The sequence below is a fragment of the Bos indicus genome, chromosome 1 (genome assembly GCF_029378745.1).
Source record: "Bos indicus isolate NIAB-ARS_2022 breed Sahiwal x Tharparkar chromosome 1, NIAB-ARS_B.indTharparkar_mat_pri_1.0, whole genome shotgun sequence".
NCBI lineage: Eukaryota > Metazoa > Chordata > Mammalia > Artiodactyla > Bovidae > Bos > Bos indicus.
Window position 1 is genome coordinate 71,548,459 of NC_091760.1, and position 27,510 is coordinate 71,575,968.

The following is a 27,510-nucleotide window of genomic DNA, read 5'->3' on the forward strand; positions in this document are numbered from 1 at the left end:
CAGTCTTACCTCACAAAAGCAGTAATGCAAAAAAACTAATACTGAAAAGTTTTTGATTTTATTTCCAAGATCAAATATTACAACAGGACATTTACATGTATTTATAAAAAAATGCAGCAGTTGAATTTATAGATCAGAGGTTTCCTTGAGTTTGGTCCCTCTCTCAGCACAGTGAGCTGATGTCTTCGAAAGACTCCCCTCCCTCCCCCACCCCAAATGTCCCACCGCCCCCTCCCCAATTCAAGTTGCAGTATCAATATAAAGTAACTGGGTACAACACAGCAAGAATATTCACAATTTGGTACAGCCAAAACCAGAGGATCACCAAGAGAAAGATCCTCATTTTAGAAATTATTTACCTATAGACTATGTGTATCTATAGATATATCACACCCAGTTATCTAAGATTTCCCTGGTTTTAGAGCAAGTGGAAGTTCCATTGAGTCTTAGCCAGCAGTTACAGCTCTGCTTTATCTAACAGCATGTTTTTCTCCTCCTACAAGTTTATATTTCCTATGGTCTCCTTATGTCTTCAAATTTAAGGCGTTCCCTAGCACCTTTATTGTCTCTTACTAGATATACAGGAGGGTCTTTCAAGTGTCTTAAACAAAAAAATTTAGTGGATGATCCTGTCGCCCCTTTCTCACTGGTCCCAAAGCCTTCTTCCCACTCTTGAGAAGAACTGCAGAAACAAATGATCTCTCCTAGCACCATGGGATTAAAGCCCTGAAAACTGAGAACTATATGTTATGTGCATTTTAGGGAGCACTTGCCAGAAACACTACAATAGGAGCACTGTCTCTGTCCATTACCTTCTTGGATTCAATAACCAAGTTACACTACAGATTAAATTTAGAGCTTGTCCTGCATTAAGAATGCAAATCTCACTGAGACCACCACTTTATCCAGAATAAGTTGAGTATACAAACATCCCAGGGAATTTCTAAATACCATTAGAAACTGCTTGAGAACACTAAAGCAAATACCCTAAGTTGACTTCACTCAAGTCCCCAACCCACCCCCGTCCCTATCCCCAAATTCCATTCCTTGATTAACTTCTCCAAATAAGATGGGAAGTGAGGTTTGGAAAATGACATGAAAAATGCTGAAAAAACACAATAGTGAAGACACCAGAATTGGACACTCCAGATGACTCAAAATGCAGTTAAAACTGAACTCATACAAAGCATGCAGAGAAGCCTACAAACACTCCTGAGAGTTTCCATGGAACAATCAATACCTACTTTCTTTCTTAAAGGGTTAAAATAATAATAATAAAAGACACCAGATGCTTAGAAGTTGTTAACAATCAAAAGGAAAACCGTTCTAAAAAAAAAGATTCTTAAAGGAGTGAATAAAATTATTTCTAAGATTCATGCCAAAGCTTGGCTGGAAGCCCCTCAAAATCCAAGTATCATATAAGCATCAACCTGTACTCATTTCTCTACAACTAAGACTAGAGGATTATCTCACAGCTTTACTGTCTCCCAGCAAATTTTAAACAGTCTTTCCAAATCTAGGGGACAAACCTAGGAAAGGAACAAGGCCCAAGTCCCCAAATAGGTAAGATAAACAGCCACTACAAGCTTACTACTAATTAGCTGAAATGTGGAGGTCACATACTTTCATTCTAATTAGCAGGTAAGAGGGGATTTTCTGGTGGCAGTGGTCACTCCATGTGAGGTTTAACTTACAGGGCAGTTAAATTATCAAAAAGCTACTGTTAAGAGCATATGATTAGTGTCAAAAACCTATTTATATTTTGAATCACACCATTTATTGATATTTTTCATTATTAAGAACACAGAAGCTTGAGAAAAGCATACTATAAAACCATTTTGTTGAAAACAGAAAGATATCCAACTAAGCATCAACATTCCAATGTCATTAACTTGAATATGTCCTGGTGACACGTACTAGAGTCAGCGACCTTGACAGAGGAAAATAAAAAAAAAAAAAAAGGCAGAATGGCAGGGAATGGTTCCAGACCAAGAATTTCTCTCCCTTATCAGTTAAGATGCCCATATTGAGTCTTTGAAAAAAAAAAACAAATAGAAAAGACTTTAAGGAGGTGAGAATTCAATTCCAAGTCAGAATTTATCTAATGATTTGAAATGTTTCCCATTTTATTTACCATGTCTAATAAATGAGTGATTCATGGTGGCCCAGTTAGATAAATAATTTCCTTCAATGGAGATAAAATTTTTCTTACATTAAGTAGAGCTTATTCTTCCAATCTATAAACCCAAGTGACTTTATAAGGGATATAAAATCTTAGGGCATTTTGATCTCTGTAGAGGAAACACTATTAAGCAAACAACAAAAACTTGTTGTTTGGTGCAACAGAATTAAGTACAACAAGGCAAATGTCCATATTTATAGATTAATATGTGATTGTTCTTAGGCAAAATACTACCATCAGTATTTATATCTCTAATCCTACAAGTCTGGTTATCTTTTGAAAATGCTTTACAGAAATACTAAATTATGTTTTATTAAGGTAGTTCATATTAGATTGCTCAACTCTACTTTGAGATCATATGTCAAAGAAAAGCCTGTACCAAAACTATTATGTTTATGAGAAAGACTGAGATTCTAAGCAATACAACAGCATTCCATAAGCTAAAGAAGGGGGAAGGGTGTCATGGACTAGCTATTCTATATTTGGAATAAGGATTCCTAGGTAGAGAGTTATAAAAAATGATGTTTGCCTCAAATTCTTTCCTGGTATATTAATTTATAAAAAATGAAAAGTTATTAAAAGTCAGAAATGGAATTTCTTAAACATATCCAATTTCATTAAAAATCATGACATTTTCTGAGAATAGATGTCAAAAATCAAGAAGAGAATGGAAACGTAAAAGAGAAAGTTGTATTAAAAGATTTTCTAATTAAGGGTCTCATTACATTCAATAATTTAATCACACAATCACTTCATGGGAAAACTACCAAGGTCATCATAATCTCTATTTTAAAAAAAGCTAAGATACTAATCTGTCTCTCTAGCAGGACTGACACATAGGTGAATCAAAGACCAAAACAGCCATCACTGAAATATAGAATTTTGACATATCAGGAGAAATCACCACACTGGCTTGGTGTTCTATGTTGGTTATTTTCAGTACTACAGAACATTTTTACCACTATTCTAAAATGTATACAGTGCAATACTAAGTTTCATGGCAAGACAGTAAGTAAAATGCTAAGCAAGGCAAATAAATGAAGTTAAATATTCATAGTACACAGCTGTCCTTAAGTGGCTTTTTCATCAAGGCTTATGTTTATTGGAAAATTGCTGTTCACCAGAAGGGTGGGTTCTTCTTACTAGCATTTAGTTTTACACAAGACTTTACTTACTCATCAACCTCCATTCCGTGATTTACTATTGAGTAATACTTCTGAGTACTATTTACTCTCTCTCTCTGGCTCTAAATGAAAGAGACCCAGAAAGACAGAAAATGACACCATGGAGATACACTCTATGGGATAAGAAATATTTTTAAAAGTCAACCTAATTCGATCCTGAAAAACTTGTTTCTGTCAAAACCAAGTGAATTCTACAATTTACACAAATCAATTTCCGAACAACTGCTTAGTCAGTAAACTGCTTTGTTTAAGCACACATATAGAATTAAATTTAACTCTGGCTGTCAGTGAAATAATTGGTTCTTATTACATTTTAGTCACACTCAACACTGATTAGGAAGACAGCAAGTTTAAATTAAAAGTAACGAATTGTGTTTAAAAGATCATTAGTAAACCTGAAACTATTATACTCTCCTTCTGGAGATTTCAATCATTACAGTATGGGTAGATCAAGTTACTGGACAAATGAAACCTGAACACAGGGAAAAAAGCAAGAACTGATTAACAAGAATGCTTTTAATTACTCTAGGGATTAATATATAAAATAAAAGGAGGAGACTCAGAGCATTAAATTTTGGAGTGGAGAGGATTCAGAGATAATATAATTCAGTGGTCTACAATCTGTGGGTTCCCAGAGTCTCTGGAAAGGGTCTGCAATTCCACATGCACACTTACATTTTCTCCACCTAAGGAATTAAGGATTTTAATACTTAACCCTATAACTCCCCACCACTGCTGGATTTTAACGTTACAAGCCCTTTTACTTGAACAGACTAAGAACTATTGATCTAGTCCAATTCTCTGTTAATTAGAGGCAGAGACGTAACCCAAGTATACTTTATACCTACATATAGTACCCCTTCTGCATATAATATATAATACATTTAATGTGTACCCAGAAAGAGAAATTAAATCTTCCCTTTCCAGTAGCAAGTGGCTCCCTCTGGTATTTTCCTAAATGTCCAAATGAGATCCCTGCTAGCTTAAATCTTTAATCCTGGGATCAATACTTCTTTCCTAGTTATGCCTTATTGTTATGTGTCACACCCTAAATCTAGCAGTTTCAAAAGCTGGTACTAAAGAATACAGGGGAATCAAAAGAAAATGTGAGCAAGTGTTTGCCACTTTTCAGTTTTATTTCCCTAAATAAGACTTACACTATTTTTTACCTTTTCTAAACTTCTATTGTAATTATGGTTCAGACTCAGGAAAGTAAGCGTTTACATGTTCTATTATCTCATGTGTAGTGTGTCTCTCCAACTGGATAAAACAGGCAGGAAGCAGATCTTAGATTTAAGATTTTTCCAACTTTGATTAAGGACCCAAATAACTGTTAACTTACAGAGTAAAGGAAGTAGAATTTTATAGATGATTTGAAAATACACACACAGAATGTACAACAATCTAATATAGACGGGATATAGAAAAGATAATTGTATCTTTTCTGAAAAATGGTAAAAAAAAAAAAGTTGATAAAATTCTTTTTTATCCATTTTTTTCTTGGCAAATAGTGCCACAGTTATTTTCCTTTCACATTTTCATCAGTGCATCATTTTTAAAAAACAATTAGTAATCAGCCACTGAAAATAATGGTGTAAATAAGACTATCTAGGCATAGTACAAATCTCACGAGCTTTAAGGAAACAAAACCAAATAACTTACGGAGCCAAACAATGAGAAGATAACCTTTTGAACAAATTGATTCCTGTTGTAGGAGACCACAGCACGGGAGTGAAAAAAAGCATGAATGCCAACTCTGATTTTGCCACTTACTAGCTGTGACATCCTGAACAAGTTCTCTGAACTTCAATTTTCTTCCTTATCTATAAAATGGGGAAAATATGCATTTTGTGGAGTCCTTAGGGAGATAAGAAGAAAATGCACATGAAGTACTTAGTACTTGTTAGTTACTCAAAATTACTTTCCTGTTCTTCCCCCATTTGGCTATTCTCTTCTCTGGTCCCTTCATAAATCAAATTCAAATGATTTCCTGTTACTTTCCTCCCTACTAATTTTCATTTCATCTCCCTGTATTTGTCTTCTGTCATTTATTCTCATCAAAGTCTATCCTGTTCTTTTCCTTCCTACCTTTTAAGGTCTCTTTCAAGCTGTTTCCAATACCTATGAGGAGTGACTATTTTTATCTAATCTTACTAACTTCATTTTATCTATTCAATAAAACCTCTCCTCCAAAGAGGTAAGGAATTTGCAGAGGAAATAAGACTTACTAATAAAGTGTATTAAGTTCTTGAACAAAGCACAATCCGTACTCTTCCTGTGTACAATTCATAATGCTTTCCTTGTGGGCCTATATACCAAACCCAGGATAATTACACTCCTGCCTCAAAATAAAATCCTCTACATCTTGTACTCTAAAAACCCCTGTTTTATTTAAGTTGGATCAATATCTCATGCTCCATCTCTTTGATATGCTTACTTATATCACTTGATGTGGTCATCTCATAGTAATCAAAGTTGAGAAAGTTACTTTGGTTTCTTATACATGGATATGCCAGAGCTGAGCTTATCAGAAAGAACTACATCTTATCATTAATGAACATGTTGTCTTTTAAGTTTTCTAGATATGTTTTACAAAGAGAAACTAGTAGGTAAAAGAATGAAACAGAATCCTATGGGGAAAATTCTTGACTTCATATTTTTAACAGATTTGGACTTTAGCTGTGACTCTGCTGAGAGTGGAGATAGGTGCCATCACAGCACCAAAGCTGAGCATAACCTCACCTCTTACCCTGTGCCTCCCTGAATTTTTAGATTTTTGACCTTGTCTATGACCAATAGTTTTTTTTACCCTCTAATGCACCTTTGTATATAGCTCTGTTCTTCAGATAGCAAGTATATTATCCAAGTTCAGAGAAACAATTGAGGAATTAACATGAAAACCATGCTTCCTCAATAAATCAGAAGCTGCTAGTTAGCCTCGAGAGCCTATGAAAATACACCAAAGTGGTATTACTCAGTCACCAATCTAAAGAGAGAACTTTGACTCAAGGTATAAATGAAATTGTAATTATATAAATATATTTATAAATATTTATACAATTATATACTTATACATAAGCACTTACACAGACTTAGAAAAAAATGTAAGAACATTAATTCAAAAGGACTCACTGAAGAATAAACAGAATTTTCCATGATTTCCTTGAGGACATACATAACTCATTCTTTAGGGAGGGTCCCTCAAAGTCCAACCATTAGAAACCGTATTCTCTAATTGTGTACTAGCAACACACAAGCATCTTTTTTTAAAAAAATCCCCCAGTTGCCAAGAGAGTGATCTTAAAGTAGATGGGAACCTAAAGGTCTCTGAGTAATAGCAATTTATGTTCCTCAAGTAGAAGAATCAATCAATCTAAATCCCAATCAACAAAATAGGTTCATTCTGTATTATGATTTTATAACAAGTTAAAGTTCTGATTTTGCCACCAGAATTACTACTACCTGTTCAGAGGACTCTAAAGCTCAAAATAAGAATTGAGCATAATGTGAAGTTGGTAAGTCTAATTGCATTATATAGATTCAAGATGACCTCTTCTAAATAATACTGAAAAAAGCACTCACCAACTACAATTTGAATGTGGCTTTTGTTGGCAGAAAAAACTCACACCCGAAAATTATAGGTAATCTTCCCCACTTCCGTTACTAAATGTTGTCTTATGAACTGATTTTAAAGGTCCTCCCCTTAGAGCTAAGTTTTCAGTTCTGATACCTTTTGTAAAAAACTGCACGAGGAATTAAGCTCATTTAATCACCAGAGCCTTTCAGAGACAGTTCCAACCAAGGGTAAAAGATAAATCATTATTTCTAACCAAAGGAACATGGTTAGCAACTCTCAGCTTCATCTTCTTCTTTTTCCCCCAGGGCATACATTAAGTATGCCTTAAAGCACATAGGACAATCAATAACCATAGTGGTTACAACTACAAGCCATTGTACTCATGATTACTGAACAGCTGCCTTCCTATAGATCACTTGTGGACCCAAACAATGGAAGGGCCAAAGGAACTAATATGCTGTACTGGCAAGTACCTTCCTATTCTAGTCACCACAACGTGCTCACAAAATGTCCATTCCAAGATTAGCAGGATCAAGATAGTTTATAGAGTAATAACGAAGAAAGCTGTCTCAGGCTAGGATATTGAAAGCCACTCCATGCTACTCACCCTAATTTAACACTCTTTCTGTCAGTAACACATATCATGGAAATAGTTCTAGATGGCAGTTCTTTGAGAAAAATATTAATTATAATGAGCAGTAATTATAAAGGATGCTTTTTCCATGTAAACAAAAGCCTGGGCACTTTGTTACGTGGTATTTCCTACATGAACAACAAAACAAAACATGTGTTAGAGAATTTCTTCTCCCTACTAAAAAAGGGCTTACAAAACAGAGAGGCTGTTCTTCTTCTGAATCTGGCCATTCCTTTACCAAAGGCGTCTGAGGAGTAACATTTCATTTGATCCCCTAAAACTGCTGTGTAAGAGACCACTTATTGGAACACACATTTCCTGCTGCCAGTACTAGGAGGTCTTATCCTAACACTTCCATTTGGTCACCAGATTAGGTAAGAAAGAGAGAGAAAAGTAGGAAAAAGAAGTAAATGGGAAAGGAGGAAAAAAAAGGAGGGGAGGTGAGGCTGATTACAGGAGAGAACAAGAAACAGCAGAGAAGGCAGGTGACTTGCTTGCCCAACTTTGGCTCTATGGTCCTATGAGCCAAAATGCATACTCAGTGACATGGTATCTCACAGAAAAAGGGAAAAAAAGGGGTAAGCTGAGAGAGGTCAGGCCATGATGTTAATTTCTTTCCTGTACAAAGACAGTCTCTTGAGGACAAAGGCCTGCCTCCTGTAATGTAATATCATAGTCCAGATGAGAGAGTTTCCTCCGAGGGAAATTGGTGAGAAGTTCAAAACGTTCATTTGGATATCCTTTAGACTGGACATGCTTCACCAAAGCCTATGAAAAACAAGAGAAAAGACAAAGTTGTTAAATGGGAACAAAAGACAGAACATAATGAGTAATTTAAAAATATAATATTCATTTTTATATCAGATAAGATGTAAGTTTAAGTTATAAAAACTGAAGCTTACTCTTGTAGAAATGGTGATATAACACTTTGCATGGGGAGATGATAAACCTGTACTCAATAATTAATAGCCAGCAAATGACATTGAAATGTTCAGGGTTATTACTGTCTCACCAATAAACAAACCTAATTTCTGTTTATAAAATTATTATCCTCATTTTTAAACACTTCTTTAGTTTTCCTTCCTTCTGTTTATCAGGGAAGATACATTTTTCATCCTATCTTGTCAGTTGTGCACTGAATCCTTTCTTGCCTTCTCAGAAGCCATGCCACCACCACAAACCACTTTTTTACATGTATCTTCAACATCTTTTCTACCGATGCTTCCTATCAGACTTAAACATGCTTAGTCTCTCCTTCAATCATCTTTTCCCCTCGGATTGCTGCTCACTCCTCACTCTAGATTCAAAACCAATCTTCTCAAAAAAGTGGTTTATACTTCTATTCATTGTTTCATCTCCCATTCCTTTCCACTTACTAGACTAGGAGACTTTCTAGGTATTAACACCAGAGGCTAGAGCCTGCCTGCATTCGTCATAGTCTTTAAGAGTCTAATTATTTTCAGCCACAGCAATGGCCGGGTATAAACACTTGACCCAAGGAGGATTCATTCATAGGCTAATCTAAACAAGTCAGATTCATTCTCTTTTCCAGGAGTTGAAAAACACAAAAGAAAGGCTTATCAGCTATGGACTCTAGAGGAAAAGCTCTCAAAGCTCTCTATTACGGATTATGTACAAGCTGTTTTCCAAACAGTCATCAGAATACAGAGAGAAGAATGGTATGAAGCAGAGAATCACAAGGGGGACACTCAACAGGCCCCACAAGAGAAACACATAGAAAACAGTCATGTTTCTTAACTACTTTGCAATTCCAGCTACTAGGAAATCCAGGAGGCCCCACTATAGTCTTTAACTAAACCTCACTCCTTTTCCAGGCAATAATTTCAGTTGGGTTTCTACTGCAAGCAGCTATGGAACAGAGAAGCCTTGACTAGAACAGACTATGCAAGTTGCCCAAGATAAGGTGGGAAGGAAATAAAGCAGTGAGAATTAAAGATTCACCACAGTGAAGTTTCCAGTTAGAGGTCATACCTAACTAACACCCATATCAAAGAATCATCAAGCTAATTACACCAATTAGTTTTTCTGCTTCAAGCAAACTAAATATACTTACTAGTAGTTTAGCTTGCTCTGGAAGAGTGATTTGTTCCCTTTTTCCATCTGGATACCGCAACATCAGCTGTGCTTTTGGTCCTAAAGAAAAGGTTAAAAAAATATATATAGCTATATGACAGAACACTAATTTAAACAAGTAATTCTCTTCAGTAATATTAAAATTTTAAGTAAAGGAAGTTTAAAATGTGACCCACCATTTACATCAATGCCCTCCACTATTCCATCTGATTTTTCAGGTGACATCTCCAATATTTCTGAATCCATGACTGGCAATCCTTGGTGGTTTGTGGCTGTTCCAGGCTCAGTTCTGGCAGGGGGCTCAGTCATTGATCTTCTGTTCTCCTCTTTTCTATGCCCCAAATCTTTGTGGGGAGACTTTCTAGACTTGGCAAGATTCTCTATCTCCTCCTCTTCATCAGAGCCACAAACAGATATGAACTCCTCACTGCCAGAAAAAAGTTCAGATTCAGATTCTTCATCTGAGCGACTATCCTGTTTTGTCTGTGTGGAATCAAAATGTGTCTCTTGTAAGGAGGCTCTGATGGCAGCTTCTAGCTGACTGTCTTCACTTGCATCTATAAGGCTCTCCTGCAAGATGCAGTCATACAACATGGGTAGAAAGAAAAAGAAAACAGTTAAACCAAAAAAATAATCAAGTCAAATAGGGCATGGGAAATCAAACAGTCAGCTTGCCATTATTATTGTCTGCTGGATGTATCTCTTCTTCTAAATTTTAAGCTATTTGAGGGCAACAACTTTGTCTTAAACAGTCAAGTTGGAATGGCATTTTAAACACAAAAATAAAAACTGTCACACTATCTGGCACTATGATTACAAGCACAGGACTTGGCAGGATGCGGGGTGGGGGAAATCAAAAACAATTTATTCCTTGCCCAGAACAAGACATGAATTAAGGTTTTAAATATAAAAGTCAAAACATTAGTCTTTAACATGACTAAGCACAAAGAAAGATGTCTATCTTGCTCACTAACCAGCACAGCTTTGGCACACAGAAGGCTATCAGTAAATAAATAACTGAGTAATGATCATTTTACAAAAAAAATCTAACAGATCTTTAACATTCAAAACAAAACAAAACACTGTATAAAAAATATGAAAAAATAAGTACATTTTTTCAAACTTAATTTCAATGAAGGTTCTCATTGTGACCACGAAAAGCAACTTCCAATAGTTCTCCCCATGGAAAAGTCCTACTGTCACAGATTTCACTAAACTTGTTGAGTCACAAAATAGGCATTACTAGAGTGAATCCAAACTATACAAAAAGACTTTTTATGATAGTCAAAAGCTGAACACTGGATATTTTATGATATAAAGGAACTACAGCTAATTTTTTGCAGGTGTTTTAGGGATACTGTGATTATTTCTAAAAATAAAAAATCTCTTATCTTTTAAAGATACATGCCAAAGAATAAATAAATAAAACAATGAATTCTGAGATTTGCTTCAAAATGATTTGCTTCAAAGGACAGGGTATAGCTGAAACAAGACTCACCACAAGTTGTTAATGACTGAAATTAGTTAATGGACACATAGAGGCTCAATAAACTCCTTCTATTCTAAAATTTTCCACAATAAAAAGTTCAGGTTGTTAACAAAAAACTAAAGGAGCTTCAATTTGGCTTACCCTATCTGCCAATAACATAAAAAAAATTTTTTTTTTTTTTTTAAATTTTAAGGCAACTTAAGACTAATTTAGCACCAAAAATATATATATATAAATTGGACTTCCCTGGTGGCTTAGAGGGTAAAGCATCTGCCTGCAATGCAGGAGACCTGGGTTCGATCCCTGGGTCGGGAAGATCCCCTGGAGAAGGAAATGGCAACCCACTCCTGTATTCTTGCCTGGAAAATCCCATGGACAGAGCCAAATTTTAAGGTAACTTAAGGCTAATTGAGCACCAAATATACATGTAAATAAATAAAAAAGGCAAGTAGATGTACCCATGTGACCATCAATGGCTTAAGTGAACTGTAGCTTTATAATAATGATATTTCACAGCATGCAGCTTGATTTTAAAGACTCCCACCATAGTAGATACTGCTGGCTTCCTATCCAACATTCATTCTCCTCTGATTCCTTACTTACTAGATCTGACTTCTATTTAACTTTGTACTTGAGGCAGATAATATGGTTTTCTTTTTTAGTGAATTCCATTGGTTGGTTGTCTAACATTAAACCAACCTTGAATTCCTGAGCTAAAACCCATTTGGTCAGGATACACTGCTTTTTTATAAACTGTTGAGTCTGATTTATGAAAATTTTGTCAAGAATTTTTTATCTCTGTTAATGAGGGTTATTGGTTTAATTTCTTTGTCTTTTGTTTTCCTTGTAAAACAAAGCTCAGTTTTTGGTTTTGGTTTTGATAGCAAGTTAATGCTGGCCTCACAATGAACTAGGCAGTATTTCTTCCCCTTTGGTTTCTTGGAAGAGTTTGTGTAGAATTAGCATTATTTCTTCCTTAAAAATTAAAGACATTTACCAGGGAAGCCACCTGGGCACAGTTTTCTTTGTGGGAAGTTTTAAACTACAAATTCAATTTAATTAACAGATATATTAATAGGACTATTCGGGTATCTGTTTTTCCTTTAATGAGCTTTAGTAGGTTATGTCTTTCTAGGAATTTGTCCTTTTTACCTAAAGGGTCAAGTATTTGACATAAAGTTATTCACTGTATTACTTATTATTTCTTCAATAACTGTAATATCTATATGATGGCTCCTCTCCCAATCCTGTAATTGGTAATTTGTGGCTTTTTTCCCCTCACCATCTGACTAGAGGCTTACCAATTTTATTGACTTTCTAAAAAACAAGCTTCTGGTTTCATTTACTTTTTTCTTTTGTTTTCTAAGTTACTGGTTGATCTTTGTTCTTTCCCCTTTTCTTTCTGCATAGTTTGGGTTTGATTTAATTTTTTTCTGTGTGGGTCCTTTTTCATTTCATTTAAGATGGAAAATTAAGTCATTAATTTGAGGCTTTCTTTTTTAATACAGGCATTTAGTTATTTACTTTCTCTGTAAGTGATGCTTTAGTTCCATTCCACAATTTTTTTTAGCTGTAAGATAAACTGGTAAATAGAATTTTTTAGTGGGGCATGCTTCCTTTTATAGGCACAATTAGGATCTTTGCTTCCTTATTAAAAGGTACCTCAATTGTGTTTGTACAAGCAACTGTGTCCAGCTAAAATAAGCAGAAATCTTCATCTGTGGCTCTTTATCTTTGTAATAAAGATATCACCTCTTTTCTCCTTCTCCATTAGACTGTGATATTGGGAGCACAGCATCTATACCATAACCATGAGGACAAAAGCCAAGACTAAGGATGGAAGTGGGGGGAAAAAAAGAGAAGGAGCCTGGTTCCTTGATGACATCCACAGCAGTCAAGTCCTAGATTGCTTCCCTCTGAACTTATTGAGAAAAGATGTCTTCCTTGTTTAAGCTATTTTATGTTGCAGTTTCTCTTGTACAGAGTTGATCAGAATTTGTTAAGTCAGAGAATTATTTAGTTCCTAAGTGGGGTCTGAGGTACTACTCACCCAAATAAGCCCTATGTAATTATCCAATTTTATGGCCCCACTCTTTTCCCTACCAAGTTCCTTAACTTTTATAAGACATCTGGTGAAATATTAAACCAAATTTATGTTGTAATTCAGCAACTTGAAAGCTCAGGCTCTGGATTTTGACAATTTCAGCCTATGATTGCAAAAGATGAGAAAACCCTCTCAGGGAAATCATAGAAACTTCCTGGATTTTTTAATGTCTTAAAAAAGAATTCTACTTAAGTAAAATTCATGAGTAATGGAGGAGGAAAAATGAATTGTATTCAAACCCTTGGCAAGTACTCACAGCCTCTCCTTAAATGTGCACTTTATTTTCGGTAGTAATTTAAGGAACTGTTTCATTACTGCATGGTACTAGACTACTAAAGTCAGATCCTCTATAATTAATTCCATCCTCACTGCCATCAAACCCAAATAGTTCCCATAATCAATGAGAGATTCCCACAACTTTGAAGGTCTCTTACTTAAAACTAATTTTGCTATCAATTATCAAGTAGGTCGGCCTAGTAATAGCATATTATAGAATTAAATATAGAAATAATCTTTAGGTGAGCCTGAGAGCTAGGGCCTAAAGCTATGTAATCAGAAATAATGCCCAACTACACCATGAGAGATGTTCTAGCAAAAATATCATTTCTGCTGCTGCTTAGACCTGGATTCCAAAAGTCCAAACAGTACTGCCTCTCAAAAAGTGGGTTTCTCTGTTACTGGGCTCACAGGTAACATTCACATTGTCCGGTTCTAAATCCAGGCCTTAGGTCCCATGCCTGACCCTGGCAACAAGTGAGACTGGAAATATGAATCTTGCAGTTTCACTGAGAAGAAAGAACCCTTATGTGGGAAACTATCAAAACGTAAGATGTTGTATAGCCACGTATTTTAACTGTCTGCCACTTACATTGTTATCTTTACCATCTTAACCTCAAACATTTTACACAAGGCACTTTTATACAATTATATTTAATTGCCCATCACCACTTCTCAGTCATACTTACTGAACGGGCACATTTTTTGGGGGGACTGCTAGAAAGTCCATCCAATTGCCCATGTTCACCCAGAAATCCCGTTACTTGGTCCAAGAAAGAAGATACATCTAACTGGTGCCACTCTACAAGCTTCTGACCTAAAGATTAAAAACCAGGATATAGAAATATAATAAAAGCAACGTTCTTTCTGAATTCTCACTAAGTATTTCTTTCAGCATACCACAATTAAAATTTACTGGGAACATACACCCACCCATCACCACTTAAGTTACAGTGTCTTCATAACCTAGAAGATACATTAATTATAATGAACCTAAGAAATTCCCAGCCTTCATGATAGAACAACTACGCTATCTGCTGGTATCATTTATTGCTATTTAGGAAGAAGAGATTCAGACAAACCAATACATATACAAAACTCAATCAGTTAATAATGAAACTAGCTCTACCCTCTGCTTCTCTGGTGGGATTACAATGAGTATCGGAATAATCTTAAATAAATGACCTAAGGGGATCCTTAAAAATGGTAAGATAAACTGTTATTCTTTGAAAGAACAGAACTGCAAATTTAAAATACTACCATCTCCCAAAGTTGTTTCCTAACAAACTCCCTAAATACACACATCAATAGATTTTTAAGTAATTCTGAGGCACATGAACAAGAACCTTTCATATATATTACTACAGACAATCTTGAAACTGGATCCAAGATAAAATTGAAGATTATTTAGGTAATTGAAAGATACACAATAAGTTAAAGGCCGTGAGCTGAAATACACCTTACCTGTCCGTGGATCCAAGATGGAAACATAGGGGAAATCCCCTAGCTTATAAAACTGTATGTATCTCTGACCTTCCTCACTGTCGTGATAGACCTGTTAAGTCATTGATACATATTTAAAAAAAAATCAGCCTCTTAAAAAAGTACCTTGTTATATACCAACAGCTATTAATTCTCCAAAAACACCTTTGGCATGTTAGGCTCTCACTGCCTACAGAGAAAATGAAGGTCACCTAATGTGAACTCTTCACTTCCTGTCTTCAGAGTCACTTCTGACTCTTACATAAATACAGCAATCCATCCTTCCTCCTTGACCCAGTTCTTCCTTTTCAAGTCACCTGTCCCTCTATGTCACTTCTGACTCTCAACTACATACATTTTAATAAATCACAATATGTTAAGATTATCAACTCAAGTGCCCAGCATACTGCTAGGCAAACAGATGCTCAATCAATAGTTGTTGAATAAAAGGTTACTGTTCAGAAAAAAACTTACAGAATTCAGGGGTCTGTAAAGAATGACCTGGCAAATTACTAACATTAACAGCGTATTTTAGAGTGGGGAAAAATTAATTCATAAGTTTTTATTTTTTATAATTTTTTTTTTTTGCTGCATTGCACAGCATGCAGGATCTTAGTTCCCTGACCAGAGATTGAACCCGTGTCCCCAGTGGAAGTCTCAGAGTCCTAACCACTGGACTATGGGAGTTTTTCCCTATAATTTTCCATAATATAAAAAACTGGAGCAAGATCACCTACTGTTAGCATGGTAATTTATATAAAAAGAAACCAGAGCCAGAAAGACTAAGTGACAAATTTAAGGGCATACAGTTAAAGATTACCAAACTCAGGCTAAAATCAACATATTAAACAAAGGTTTCTCAATTCCTTCAAATTTTCTACATCTGCACTACCAATTATAGTAGCCCCCAGAATATGTGCTACTGAAACATTTGAAATGTGACTAATCCTAACTGCTATACTATAAATGTAAAATACATACCAGATCCTGAAAGCTTAACACTCCCCCCCCCCAAAAAAACAAACCCCACAACCCAAATGCCTCTATCAATATTTTAACATTAGTTTTATATTACAGATACTGATTTTTTAAATATATTAAAATCAATCACCTGTTTCGACTTTTAAAAATGTGGCTACAATAAAATTTTAATCATATTACATTTCTGTTAAACAGTATAGCTATACACTCTTTTCAAGATGCTTAAAAAATGATGTTAAAATTCTTCTCAAGTATGTGTACTATATGGTTATATGGCTTGGTTCTTTTTTTTTTTTTTTGGCTTGGTTCTGTTTTTCCCTCCTTCTCTTCACTGATGCTCTAATTTTCTTTTGTCTTTACTATCTTAGCCATTATGGGTAGCTCTATGTTTTCATATGTAATAATTTAATTCAGCTATTTTTTTTCAGCTTATAACCTACTTCCTCCTCCTAGAAACCACATACTACCAAAGTAAAATGCTATAAAATGTCTGATTAACTCTCCCACCTGCCAGAAAATGAAATGTTCCCGGATAATATTCTTCACAGCTTCATTGCTCCATACGTCACGGTTGAGGCACTGGCATGCAAAGTCTTGTACATTTTGAATGTTTATCATCAGCCACTTGTTTTGCATCTGGCCACACTCTTTGGCCTATAAGAATAAAGTTACATAACAATTATTAGAAACAGTTCCTACTTGGTAACAGGTGTGTTTCAGAATTCAGAAGTTATCTTCTTTCCATATAAATACTAAGTTTTTCCCCTCAAGTATGACACCTAGAGTTTTCTGTGTATAAACTGCTTATATATACATGTATATAGATATGTGTAATTAGAGAGTCCATTTGCAAGCATTTTTCAAATTTAAATGAATTGTTTTCCTTTTATCCATTGTTATTTATTAGAGTGGCTGGATTTTTATTGCACTGGTAAACATGTAAACCTCTTTACCTGAAAAAGATTCCATAAACAAGGGCACAATTCTATTGTGCTTTCTCTACTAATCCCTATCCAAAAATATACCTCTTCTTTTTAATAACTGTAACCAGTATGTGTGTATTAGTTTGTTATTTTTTCAACATCATTTTACACACATTTCCAAATATCGTATTCATCTCAATTATTAGGCACATGGCATTTTATAGATTCACTCTATAAATCACTAGAAGCTGCTGAGGATTTTTTCTCTCAGGGTTCTTTTCCTAGGTGTGTATTTAAAAACTGAAACTACAGATGAAACGATGTTTCAGAATGATCTCCAAAAGACTCCCCAATTTACAGCACAAGTATCAATTATGAGTGTGTACTTTTTTCCCCCCTTACATTGCCTTATCACAACAATGATCTAAGAAATATTACTGAACTGGAAAAGCATGGCAGAAAAGCAAATGAGCAAAAGCTACCTCAAATCCTCTTATAGAAACAATGAAATGGAAGTCACAGCTTTTAAATCATTTTGTCCTGGAACAATATATTTTTTCCCAAATAAGCGTGACATGGGAAAATCTTAAGAATCAGCTAAAACTCAGATTAATAGTAACTGAAGAACATATATCATTTCGGAGGTATTGGAAAATGTAAGACTATCTTCTGTTTAATAAGCAGGTTTACACAATCTTAAAAAAATGTTATTCTACTTTTCTATACAAATCTTCCAGAGAAAATAATTTTATAATATTTGTTACTGATTCCAAAGGTGAAAATCCAAGTTCTAAAAGGAAGTAGCCTTATAATGAGCCAGAAAGCTACAATTAACTGGTCAAAAGCTTATTTTTAAGTATACAAAATCTAGTAACTCCTTGCTTCTAGGAAGTAACAGTATTCCACTTAATCCCTTGCCTATAGCAAGCATGTGGATTTAAAAAATGGGTGATAAGTGAGTAATTATACTGCTTTAACTGAAGAAAAGTATTTGAGAAAAAAGAAAATACATTTTAGAGGGACAGACTAAATAGTACACATCCCTATAAGGTAAATTTACTACGTCTGCCTTAACTGCAACACTGACCAAAAAACCCCCAAAAAACAAAACAAAACAAAAAACCCATGAAAAATTTTAAAAATGCAGAGTTCAAAAACAATAAGAGCTATCTGCTATTGTTTTTAAAAATTCATCTATTCACAGTCATGCTTTCATTCATTCAGATTCATATTTGAGTATCTACCATGTTTCAGGTACAGCTATAGATGCTGGAGTTATAGCAGTTACCAAACCAAAAAATCCCTTCCTGCACAAAGCTTACAATGGGAGAAGAGTTATACAAGCAAAAGAAACTGAAAGATGTTAGGAAATTACTTTTAATGCAAATCAAAAATCAAAACTACAATGAGGTGTCACCTCACACCAGTCAGAATGGCCATCAATAAATAAATCTACAAAAAACAAATGCCGGAGAGGGTGTATAAAAAAGGGAACCCTCCTACACTGTTGGAAAAGTACGTAAAAAGGATACAGAGGAAAAATTAATCTATTTCAACAAATATATATGCATAAAGTTGAAAAGGAAATATACTAAAATATGCACTGTACTTTCTTATGGAAATGGAAACTATTATTTTTCCTTGTTGCTTTTTTTTGGCTGTGCCTCACGGCATATGGGATCTTAGTTCTCCAAGCAGGGATCAAACCCACACCTACACTGGCAGTGCAGTCTTAACCACTGGACCACCAGGGAAGTCCCTCCTTGTTGGTTTTTAATTTTTCTCTAATTTTCGCCTAATTTGAATAAAAACATAAGCTATGTATAAAGTTTATTTAGAAAAACTTTATCTTATGTATTTTGTTACTGAGTCAGTTCTTTACATTTTAATTAAAATATTTTTATTTGCATTTATAGCAAGTACTTTGGAAATTAAAGTACTCTTGGTTTTTCTAAGAGTAGAAGAAACTTATTTCTACTTCTACTTACTTTACATCAGTAAAGTCCAACTGAATGGCAATTTTACAAATAAACATGCATTTGTTATGAAAATAAGAAATATTTTATGGAAATTGTTCTGATTCTTTCTGTACAATATACTCTAGATTATACCACTAGATAATTTATGGAGGGCAGTTGTGTGCCAGATACCCTTCTATGCACCATGGACACAGAACAGTAAATAAAACAAAATCCCTGTATTCATGCTAATGGGGAAAGAAGAAACTTACATGCTAAGAGGGAAAGAGGAAAACAAGAAATATTTCCTTGCCGAGGTCAGATAACTTACCCTAAGTGCCTTGTTCACTCAGCTCCAGCTACACAAATTTCCTTGGCTGTACCAAAAATATGCCTGAACTCTTTCCAACACTAGTATCTTTACACTTAACTGTTTTTCTCCTCTTTCCTAAGATCCTTCTATGGTTTACATTCCCTCACTTTGTCCCCAAACAAGAGTCCTCTCTCTCTTTCCCTTACTCTATTTTATACTTTCTCCTAGCAACTACTGTAACCTGAAATTTCTGTGTGTCAAACATACATAAAACATAAGTATATATACTAAATATGTTATATAGATATTGTTTTTGGTTTTTGTTTAGTCTGTTTCTCCCTCTATAAATTTTTTGATGTCAAAGGACTTAGTATAATTTGTTTACCACTACCTTCCTATGGCAGAAACTGCTTACAGATAACAAATACCCATTTTTCCCTTCACCATAGTAACAGAATCTCCAACTTTCAGCTAAGCATCTGGATACTTATTTCCTAGTATCCTTTGCAACTAGGTGTAGCCACATTGCTAAGTTCTGATTGATGGAATGTGAGAAGTGATGTGTGTGACTTCTAAGTTGCTCCTTTAAATGGAAAAGGTGTACCCTTCTCAGTCACTTCCCTCCTGCATGCTAACTGAAAAGCAAACATGGTGGCTAGCCACCTTGAATCATGCAGACAAGGGCAAGCAAGGCCTAAGGAACAGCAGAACAGGACAGGAAAAGCTGCATTCCTGGTAACTTCATAGGGCAGAACCATCCTAAAAGCATGGACCTCTATCTTCTTTAAGCTATTGTTTCTTTCCTGGTCTCTCACATGGAGTTAAATCTTTATTCCAATAAATATAATCGCCATCCCCTAGAACAAGGCCTTACAATAGGAGGCCTTGTTAAATACTGAATGAACTTCACAGGCATGAGCCAGAACCCTTGATTATGGTCTACCTCTAGTTACACTAAGAAACAACAAAGTCTAGTTTCTAAACTTGTAAAACTGTAGCTCAGATCTACATCTAATCCAAACCTATGGGTCCTGCCTGAGCAACCAAAGAAAGTGAAAGTCGATCAGTCGTGTCTGAATCTTTGCGACCTCATTATTCCTTTAATTTTTAACATTCATCTCTCTTAAGTTTCAGCAAATTAATTTTGCATATTGCTTCCCTAATTTTTATAAAACTAATGGATATATCATTAATCATAATGAAATGCCTATTTTTTCTGGAAATATTTATATCATTTAAAGAGTTGTAAATGATAAAGTTGAGTATTATCAGTGAAAAAATACAGTTGAAAACAACATAGGTCACAAAATACAAAGAATAAAAGGTGATACAACAAATTGAATCAAATTCCAGATAACAATATTGAAAGATTCACATCTTCCCTTAATGAACAAGCAGCAGACTAACTGCTTTTTATGAGGCCAAAGTGTCCAAATTAAGTCAAGTTCAGAGTTACTTCACTAAGCCCCTGAGCAACACAGAAGCTAATGAAAATAGAAAGCACATCAAAACAAACTCAGATCCTTTTTCTTTCTTACATATTATGTTATTCTCCGTCAATGGTTATTAGAAAGGATAGGCAGTTGCCATGTTAAAGATCACGAGCGAAAGATGAAATCTGAGGAGACATCTAACCTGACATTTTTGAGCTGATAAATTGACATCAGACTCCCTGAACTTTATTTACACAACAAAAAGAAACACATCTGGTCAAACCTCCATTATTTGGATTTTGTACATGCAGCCAAACACTGTCAGGTTTTACAATTCAGAAAATTAAAGAATGCAGAAAGAAGCAGCTTATAATTAAATTTCTTAACTTAAGTATTTCATTTAGACCCTTATGGCAGAAAGTGAAGAGGAACTAAAAAGCCTCTTGATGAAAGTGAAAGTGGAGAGTGAAAAAGTTGGCTTAAAGCTCAACATTCAGAAAACAAAGATCATGGCATCCAGTCCCATCACTTCATGGGAAATAGATGGGGAAACAGTGTCAGACTTTATTTTTCTGGGCTCCAAAATCACTGCAGATGGTGACTGCAGCCATGAAATTAAAAGACACTTACCCCTTGGAAGGAAAGTTATGACCAATCTAGATAGCATATTCAAGAGCAGAGACATTACTTTGCCAACAAAGGTTCGTCTAGTCAAGGCTATGGTTTTTCCTGTGGTCATGTATGGATGTGAGAGTTGGACTGTGAAGAAGGCTGAGCACCGAAGAATTGATGCTTTTGAACTGTGGTGTTGGAGAAGACTCTTGAGAGTCCCTTGGACTGCAAGGAGATCCAACCAGTCCATCCTAAAGGAGATCAGTCCTGGGATTTCTTTGGAAGGACTGATGCTAAAGCTGCAACTCCAGTACTTTGGCCATGTCATGCGAAGAGTTGACTCATTGGAAAAGACCCTGATGCTGGGAGGGATTGGGGGCAGGAGGAGAAGGGGACGACAGAGGATGAGATGGCTGGATGGCATCACTGACTTGATGGACGTGAGTCTGAATGAACTCCGGGAGTTGGTGATGGACAGGGAGGCCTGGCGTGCTGTGATTCATGGGGTTACAAAGAGTGGGACACAACTGAGCGACTGATCTGATCTGATCTGAAGTGTTATGTTAAAGGGCAAAATGTTTTTAAAAACACAATCATAATTCACTTCCAAATATGTAGCTACTAATGTCATTTTTGTAGTTAAGTGTTTGCCCTACTTTATCCTAACAGACTTACCTGAAATTTAAGTGATACACAGCTATAGAAATGCTCTACTGATTCAACAGAGAATTAACATGCCAGTCAACACACAAAATCAAGCTGTTTGAACACCAACAGAAGAATATTTAAAATCCCAACTAAACTTATTCATTTAACAAATATCATGTTCCTATTAAACGCTGAAGACTGAATTGAAAGGATTACCAAAATAAAAAGAAACATGGTTCCCCTGCCCTCATTGAGCTTATAATTTAGCAGACAATCAAATAAACCTGCTCCAGAAGGTTTTCCTTTGGTTTCAGCTAAATTAAAACCAAGAACTGAAGAACATATTTTGCAATTAGAAATACTCTTTTCAAACACACTTGGATCCTCATAAAAAATATGAGTAAAAGGTAACTATAAACAATCCACAAATGGCCAAAACACCCAGAGACTATTCCCAGTAGTAGTCAAAGACATATAAACTTTAAATGATAAAAAAAATAATAAATAAAAATGGCAGATTCTAAAATGATGCCACACAATAAGGTGATTTTATTAGGTAATATCATATACTGGTGGTAGAAATATAAATCAACGTAACTTTCTAGATATCTCATTAAGACGCCAATTTCTCCATATGTTGAAAACTTTTTTTTGCTCTTAGAAAAATGCCACTAAAAACTGCAAAAGGATTCACAGGTTGGGTTTAGAATCTCCAACAACTTACTGTTTCAAAACTGCCTTTATGCATCAAATCAATGGGTGGCCGGAACAGATCTGCAAGGGTAGTTAGTTTCTTATCTATCGCTCCTCCATTTCTTAATTCCTGTTCTTGCCGAACTGCAACACAGGAGGATAAGAAAGTTTCAATTAGCCATAAAAGTCATGAAATCTCCCAATTAAAACAATGTATCAATTGCAAGAACTAATGAACAATGTGCTTGATCTCAAATCCAAAGATCTAAGGCTGACTCTGAAAAATAATACAAAGTGAGTTGGGGAGAAAGTCTTAAGACTTGGTGCTCTCTATCCAAAGGTAGGGATAAAGGCAAAAATTATCTAAGAGTCACTATTCAAAATATTTCCTTCACATACTCAAAATGAACTTAAGCATACAAAAAAATTTTCATCTCCATTTATCTAATTTTGAAAGTCACCTTAATTTATCTAGCTACATTCCAGTTGTTTCAACATTCCCAATCTTGAAAGATTCTGCCGGTGAGAGACAATGACTACCGAGGTCATCTGCTCCTCAAAGCGTACAGGATTCCCTGGATGACTTAAGTCAGTCTGGATTCCACTCTCTCAAGTTACAAGACCTATCTGAGCTTCAACGAACTCATTATAAATCATTACAAAATCATATATGGTCCAAAAGTTCCTCACATATTCTCCAAACATATCTGTCCTTTTCTTTAGGGTTCCATTACTAAATCAGTACTGCTGTTGCTGCATCACTTCAGTCATGTCCGACTCTGTGTGACCCCATAGACAGCAGCCCACCAGGCTCCCCCGTCCCTAGGATTCTCCAGGCAAGAACACTGGAGTGGGTTGCCATTTCCTTCTCCAGTGCATGAAAGTGAAAAGTGAAAGTGAAGTCGCTCAGTCATGTCCAACCCTCATCGACCCCATGGACTGCAGCCTTCCAGGCTTCTCCATCCATGGGATTTTCCAGGCAAGAGTACTGGAGTGGGGTGCCATTGCCTTCTCCGAAATCAGCACTAAATCCACTAAAAGTAGATGGTCAAGATTCTCGTTCTAATTTATCCCACAGAAAGACATAAATTTATTTCAAACAGCTGTAGCCAAAATGTTAATAGTGGCTGCGTGGGGTAATATGGCTTTTTCTTGTATTTTTCAATCCCTGTAATAATCATTTTCATTGCAGTCATTCCTTTAATTGACATATATCAGGTTCCTGAGGAAAATCAGTTTTTATTTTATTATAGTCAGCATTTAAGTGCTCATTCAGAAATGGATTAAGTTCGTAAATAATCAGATTTCTATTATATCCACTTCTCTTATTCTTCTATAATCAAGTAGGTTAGAATTTAGAATAATTCAGCTCAAGGGGGTGGAGAAGGACATGGTAACCCACTTCAGTACTCTTGCCTGGAAAATCCCATGGACGGAGGGGCCTGGTAGGCTACAGTCCATGGGGTTGCGAAGAGTTGGACATGACTGAGCGACTTCACTCTCATTTTTCACTTGCATGCACTGGAGCAGGAAATGGCAACCCACTCCAGTATTCTTGCCTGGAGAATCCCAGGGACAGAGGAGCCTGGTGGGCTGCCGTCTGTGGAATCGCACAGAGTTGGACATGACTGAAGCAACTTAGCAGCAGCAGCAGCAAGGGAGAGTTAATAACAATCACAGACTGAATTCATAATTTACTTTTCAAAATAAGATGAATCCTCAAAGTTATTAGGCCTAATATTAATCATTTTTTTTCTTTTTAAGAAAAAAATTATATAGAACAAACCAGGATCTTGACCTGAAGGGGAGTGTATGGGTGCTTTTCCACCTTGTGGTTTTATCTGCAGGAGACGGGGAGGGAGAAAAAGACAAGAATGGAGGCAGAAGGAAGGAGGAAGAGAAAAGGAGATGATAAACTGATCCATAGATACCTACTAGTTTCAGTTTGAAAATCCCGGAAACCATCAAATATTGAACGTGCAGGCCGTCGTCTTTTAGGAGCTTTAGGAGAAAAAAACAGAATTGACACAAAAGCTTAAACATTAACTTTTTAACAATTCTAAAATGTCTTTATAAGAATTTCTTATTTTAAGACACTAAGATTGATAATAGTGCCCTCTTCCAAAAAATAAAATATTTTTAAAACTTTCAAGTCGTTCATATAGAGTTAATGTAACCATTTTCAGACCAACATTTTGTTATATAAAAAAGAAAATTAAGGTCCAGCCAAGACTTGGCCAAACTTATGTAAAAAGACAGGAAGAAGGATTGTGAGGATGATTCCACATGGAGATGAATCTTACACATGCTCCACATACCAAATTCAGGTTATTTTAAAGGATCTGCCTACCCTTTAGTACAATACTTGAGTAAATTTTAAACCATAATATTTAAGAACTACTTCTTAGTAAGTGGCACACATGTAGAATTATAAACATCAAAAAACAATTTTAATTTTAGAGTATAAATTTTTCCTATAATTACAGAGAAATAAACAGAACCAATGTCTTCTGATACTGTTGAATAGGGTCTATAACCCAATCCTTAAGTATTGTACAGATAAAGTTTCAAAAGCAATTATCAAAATGTTATCTTCCTGTATGTTCTTAAACCTAAAAAATTTACCAGGGCTTAAATGGGAAAAGAATCTGAAAAAGGATAGATACATGTATATTATATATAACTGAATCACTTTATTGTACACCTAAAACTAACACACAACTGTAAATCAACTATAATATAAAATTTTTTTAAAATTACTAGGTCTTTATATACATTAAATAAGGACATTTAATGATTCCTTCAATATAGGTGACAGTCATTAAGTTGGCTTATGGCAAGCCCGGCAAGCATGTAACTAGAACAATACTCTGTAAGAAATGATGATTAGATAGTAAGAACAGATAGAAACTATGAAAGTCCCCCAATCCCAAGTTCAAAGCATCCTTCGAAACAGCCTGCATTTTCCATTATATAGAGTAATTCTTTAAGAACTACTGAGTAAAAAGCAAAACAAAAAAATAACAAAAAAATGCAGAACCACATGTTAAAAAATTACTTATTTGTTTAAAGCATTATCTGTTAGTATATCATTTGGAAGATTCCCCTGGAGAAGGGCAAGGCAACCCACTCCAGTATTCTTGCCTGGAGAATCCCATGGACAGAGGAGCCCGGTGGGCTACAGTCCATGGGGTCCCAAAGAGTTGGACACAACTGAAGCGATTTAGCACATGTTATTTACGCACTTATGCATATCAGTATTTACATTGAAGAATCACAATATTATCTCTAGGAAAAGGAATTTGGTAAAAATGAGAGGCTTCTATATTTAAACTTTGCATTGAATTTCAAATTTAACTTGAATTTTACATATAAATTGTTTTATTTTATTGAATAAATTATACAAATTTTAAATTTTATTAAACTTATAAAATTTAAATATTGCATTATTTCTCTATCCCTCCCTTTATACAGAAGAAGCAAGAAATATTCTTTTCAATCTTGGAACTATTTTTATTTAAGAGTTCCTATCTTAAATATATGTTTCTAGCAGTAATAATTTCTCAATGATTTCTTAAAACTCATTATCAAGTACTATTTAACCATAACAAGAAAGTTTTAACCAATTATTAACCATAACAATTAAAAATTATCTTCGGTTAAGACATAGAACAGCTGCTTAAGAAAGCATATTATTATTGGAGTGGTAGTACATAATATATAAAAGGTAGTTTTTTAATTTTTAAATTACCAATGGCAGGCCAATCAACATTCTACATTCTTTATACACATACATATCCACTCCCCCAACCCTGCCTCCAATTTTAGCACTTCTCAATCTCCTGGAGATTCATCGTAGGTCCTTACTGCTAGCTTTCCAACTACCCTCGTATTTCTTGGACTCATGACCTATTCCCATTTGTTTCCCCCTTATGTATCCTAAGTCGAAGCAAGAACTTCTCCTCAGGCCACTACACCTCTAGCTTCAGGACCATTATTACTCCTGCCTGCCTCTTCATACATGGTTTCCAGACTCTTCCAAACCATATGCTAAAAGTAAACATCAGTCCTCTTTATTCTTACTCTACTACTCACAAAGTAGAGTACTGGTCACTGAGGTCAAAGAAACTAAGCTGCAAAGAGCTAAAAGAGATTCACTCGGAGCTTCACAGTCAGAATAGGGGAGAAACAGAGGGAAAAAAAAATATGAGAAGGGGAGCACTGTTTCACATTTTCACAAATCTCTGTTAATAACTGCTATAAGAGAAGACACCTGAATTTTTAGATCTGCTTCTGCATTCAATCTGCTGCTATTCTTTTAATTCAAGTATATGAAGAAAAATAAAATTTAACTTCACACAGGCATGTAATTGTAAAAGGGAAGAGTATTTTAACAGTTTTAAGGTAATTGTCAACATTTTCCTCAGCTACTACACCAAACTCAATCAGAAGTAATTTCTTAAAGGTTGGTAGCCAACATGGAATCTGAAATATTATCAATGAACTTTTCATACTCTGCTACATTTAAATCTACTGGTCTACGTGTTAGGCAGGCTCTGTGACAGCACCCAATTATCCCTATCTCATGACCTGTGCGTGAACATCTTGAGTATGTGCAAGATCAAACAGAATGAGGCAGAGGTGACAGGATGTCACTTCCAATAATCAGGTTACAAAAAGATGGTGGCTTCCATCCTGAGCTGTCCTCTCTGGCTCTCTCATTTGCTCTGTGGTAAGGAACTGATGATGTCTCCAGTCAACCATCAGCCACATAAGTGAATTTAGACTCTTCCTCTAGTCATGCTTTGGGATGCCTGTAGACCTGGCTGACACCTTGATTATACCCTTGAGAGACCATAAAAGAGGGACCCAACTAAGCCACACCTGGATTCCTAACACAAAGAAATGGTGATATAACAGACGTTTG

The 27,510-nt window shown here is 35.4% G+C and overlaps 1 protein-coding gene across 2 annotated transcripts in view; it reads right to left on the reverse strand.

Annotated features, from left to right (window-relative positions):
• Nucleotides 1–39: 39 nt before the first annotated feature.
• Nucleotides 40–27,510, reverse strand: part of UBXN7 (UBX domain protein 7) — a 60,113-nt gene continuing 32,642 nt past the window's right edge. For both annotated transcript variants that reach the window (XM_070789158.1, XM_070789166.1), the window contains 8 exons: nt 24,519–24,584; nt 22,615–22,727; nt 16,511–16,657; nt 15,005–15,095; nt 14,230–14,357; nt 9,848–10,241; nt 9,652–9,731; nt 40–8,345 (listed from right to left, as the gene is read on the reverse strand). In XM_070789158.1, coding sequence (XP_070645259.1) covers nt 8,184–8,345; nt 9,652–9,731; nt 9,848–10,241; nt 14,230–14,357; nt 15,005–15,095; nt 16,511–16,657; nt 22,615–22,727; nt 24,519–24,584 — 1,181 coding nt within the window. In that variant the 3' untranslated portion in view covers nt 40–8,183. The remainder of the gene's footprint in view (nt 8,346–9,651; nt 9,732–9,847; nt 10,242–14,229; nt 14,358–15,004; nt 15,096–16,510; nt 16,658–22,614; nt 22,728–24,518; nt 24,585–27,510) is intronic.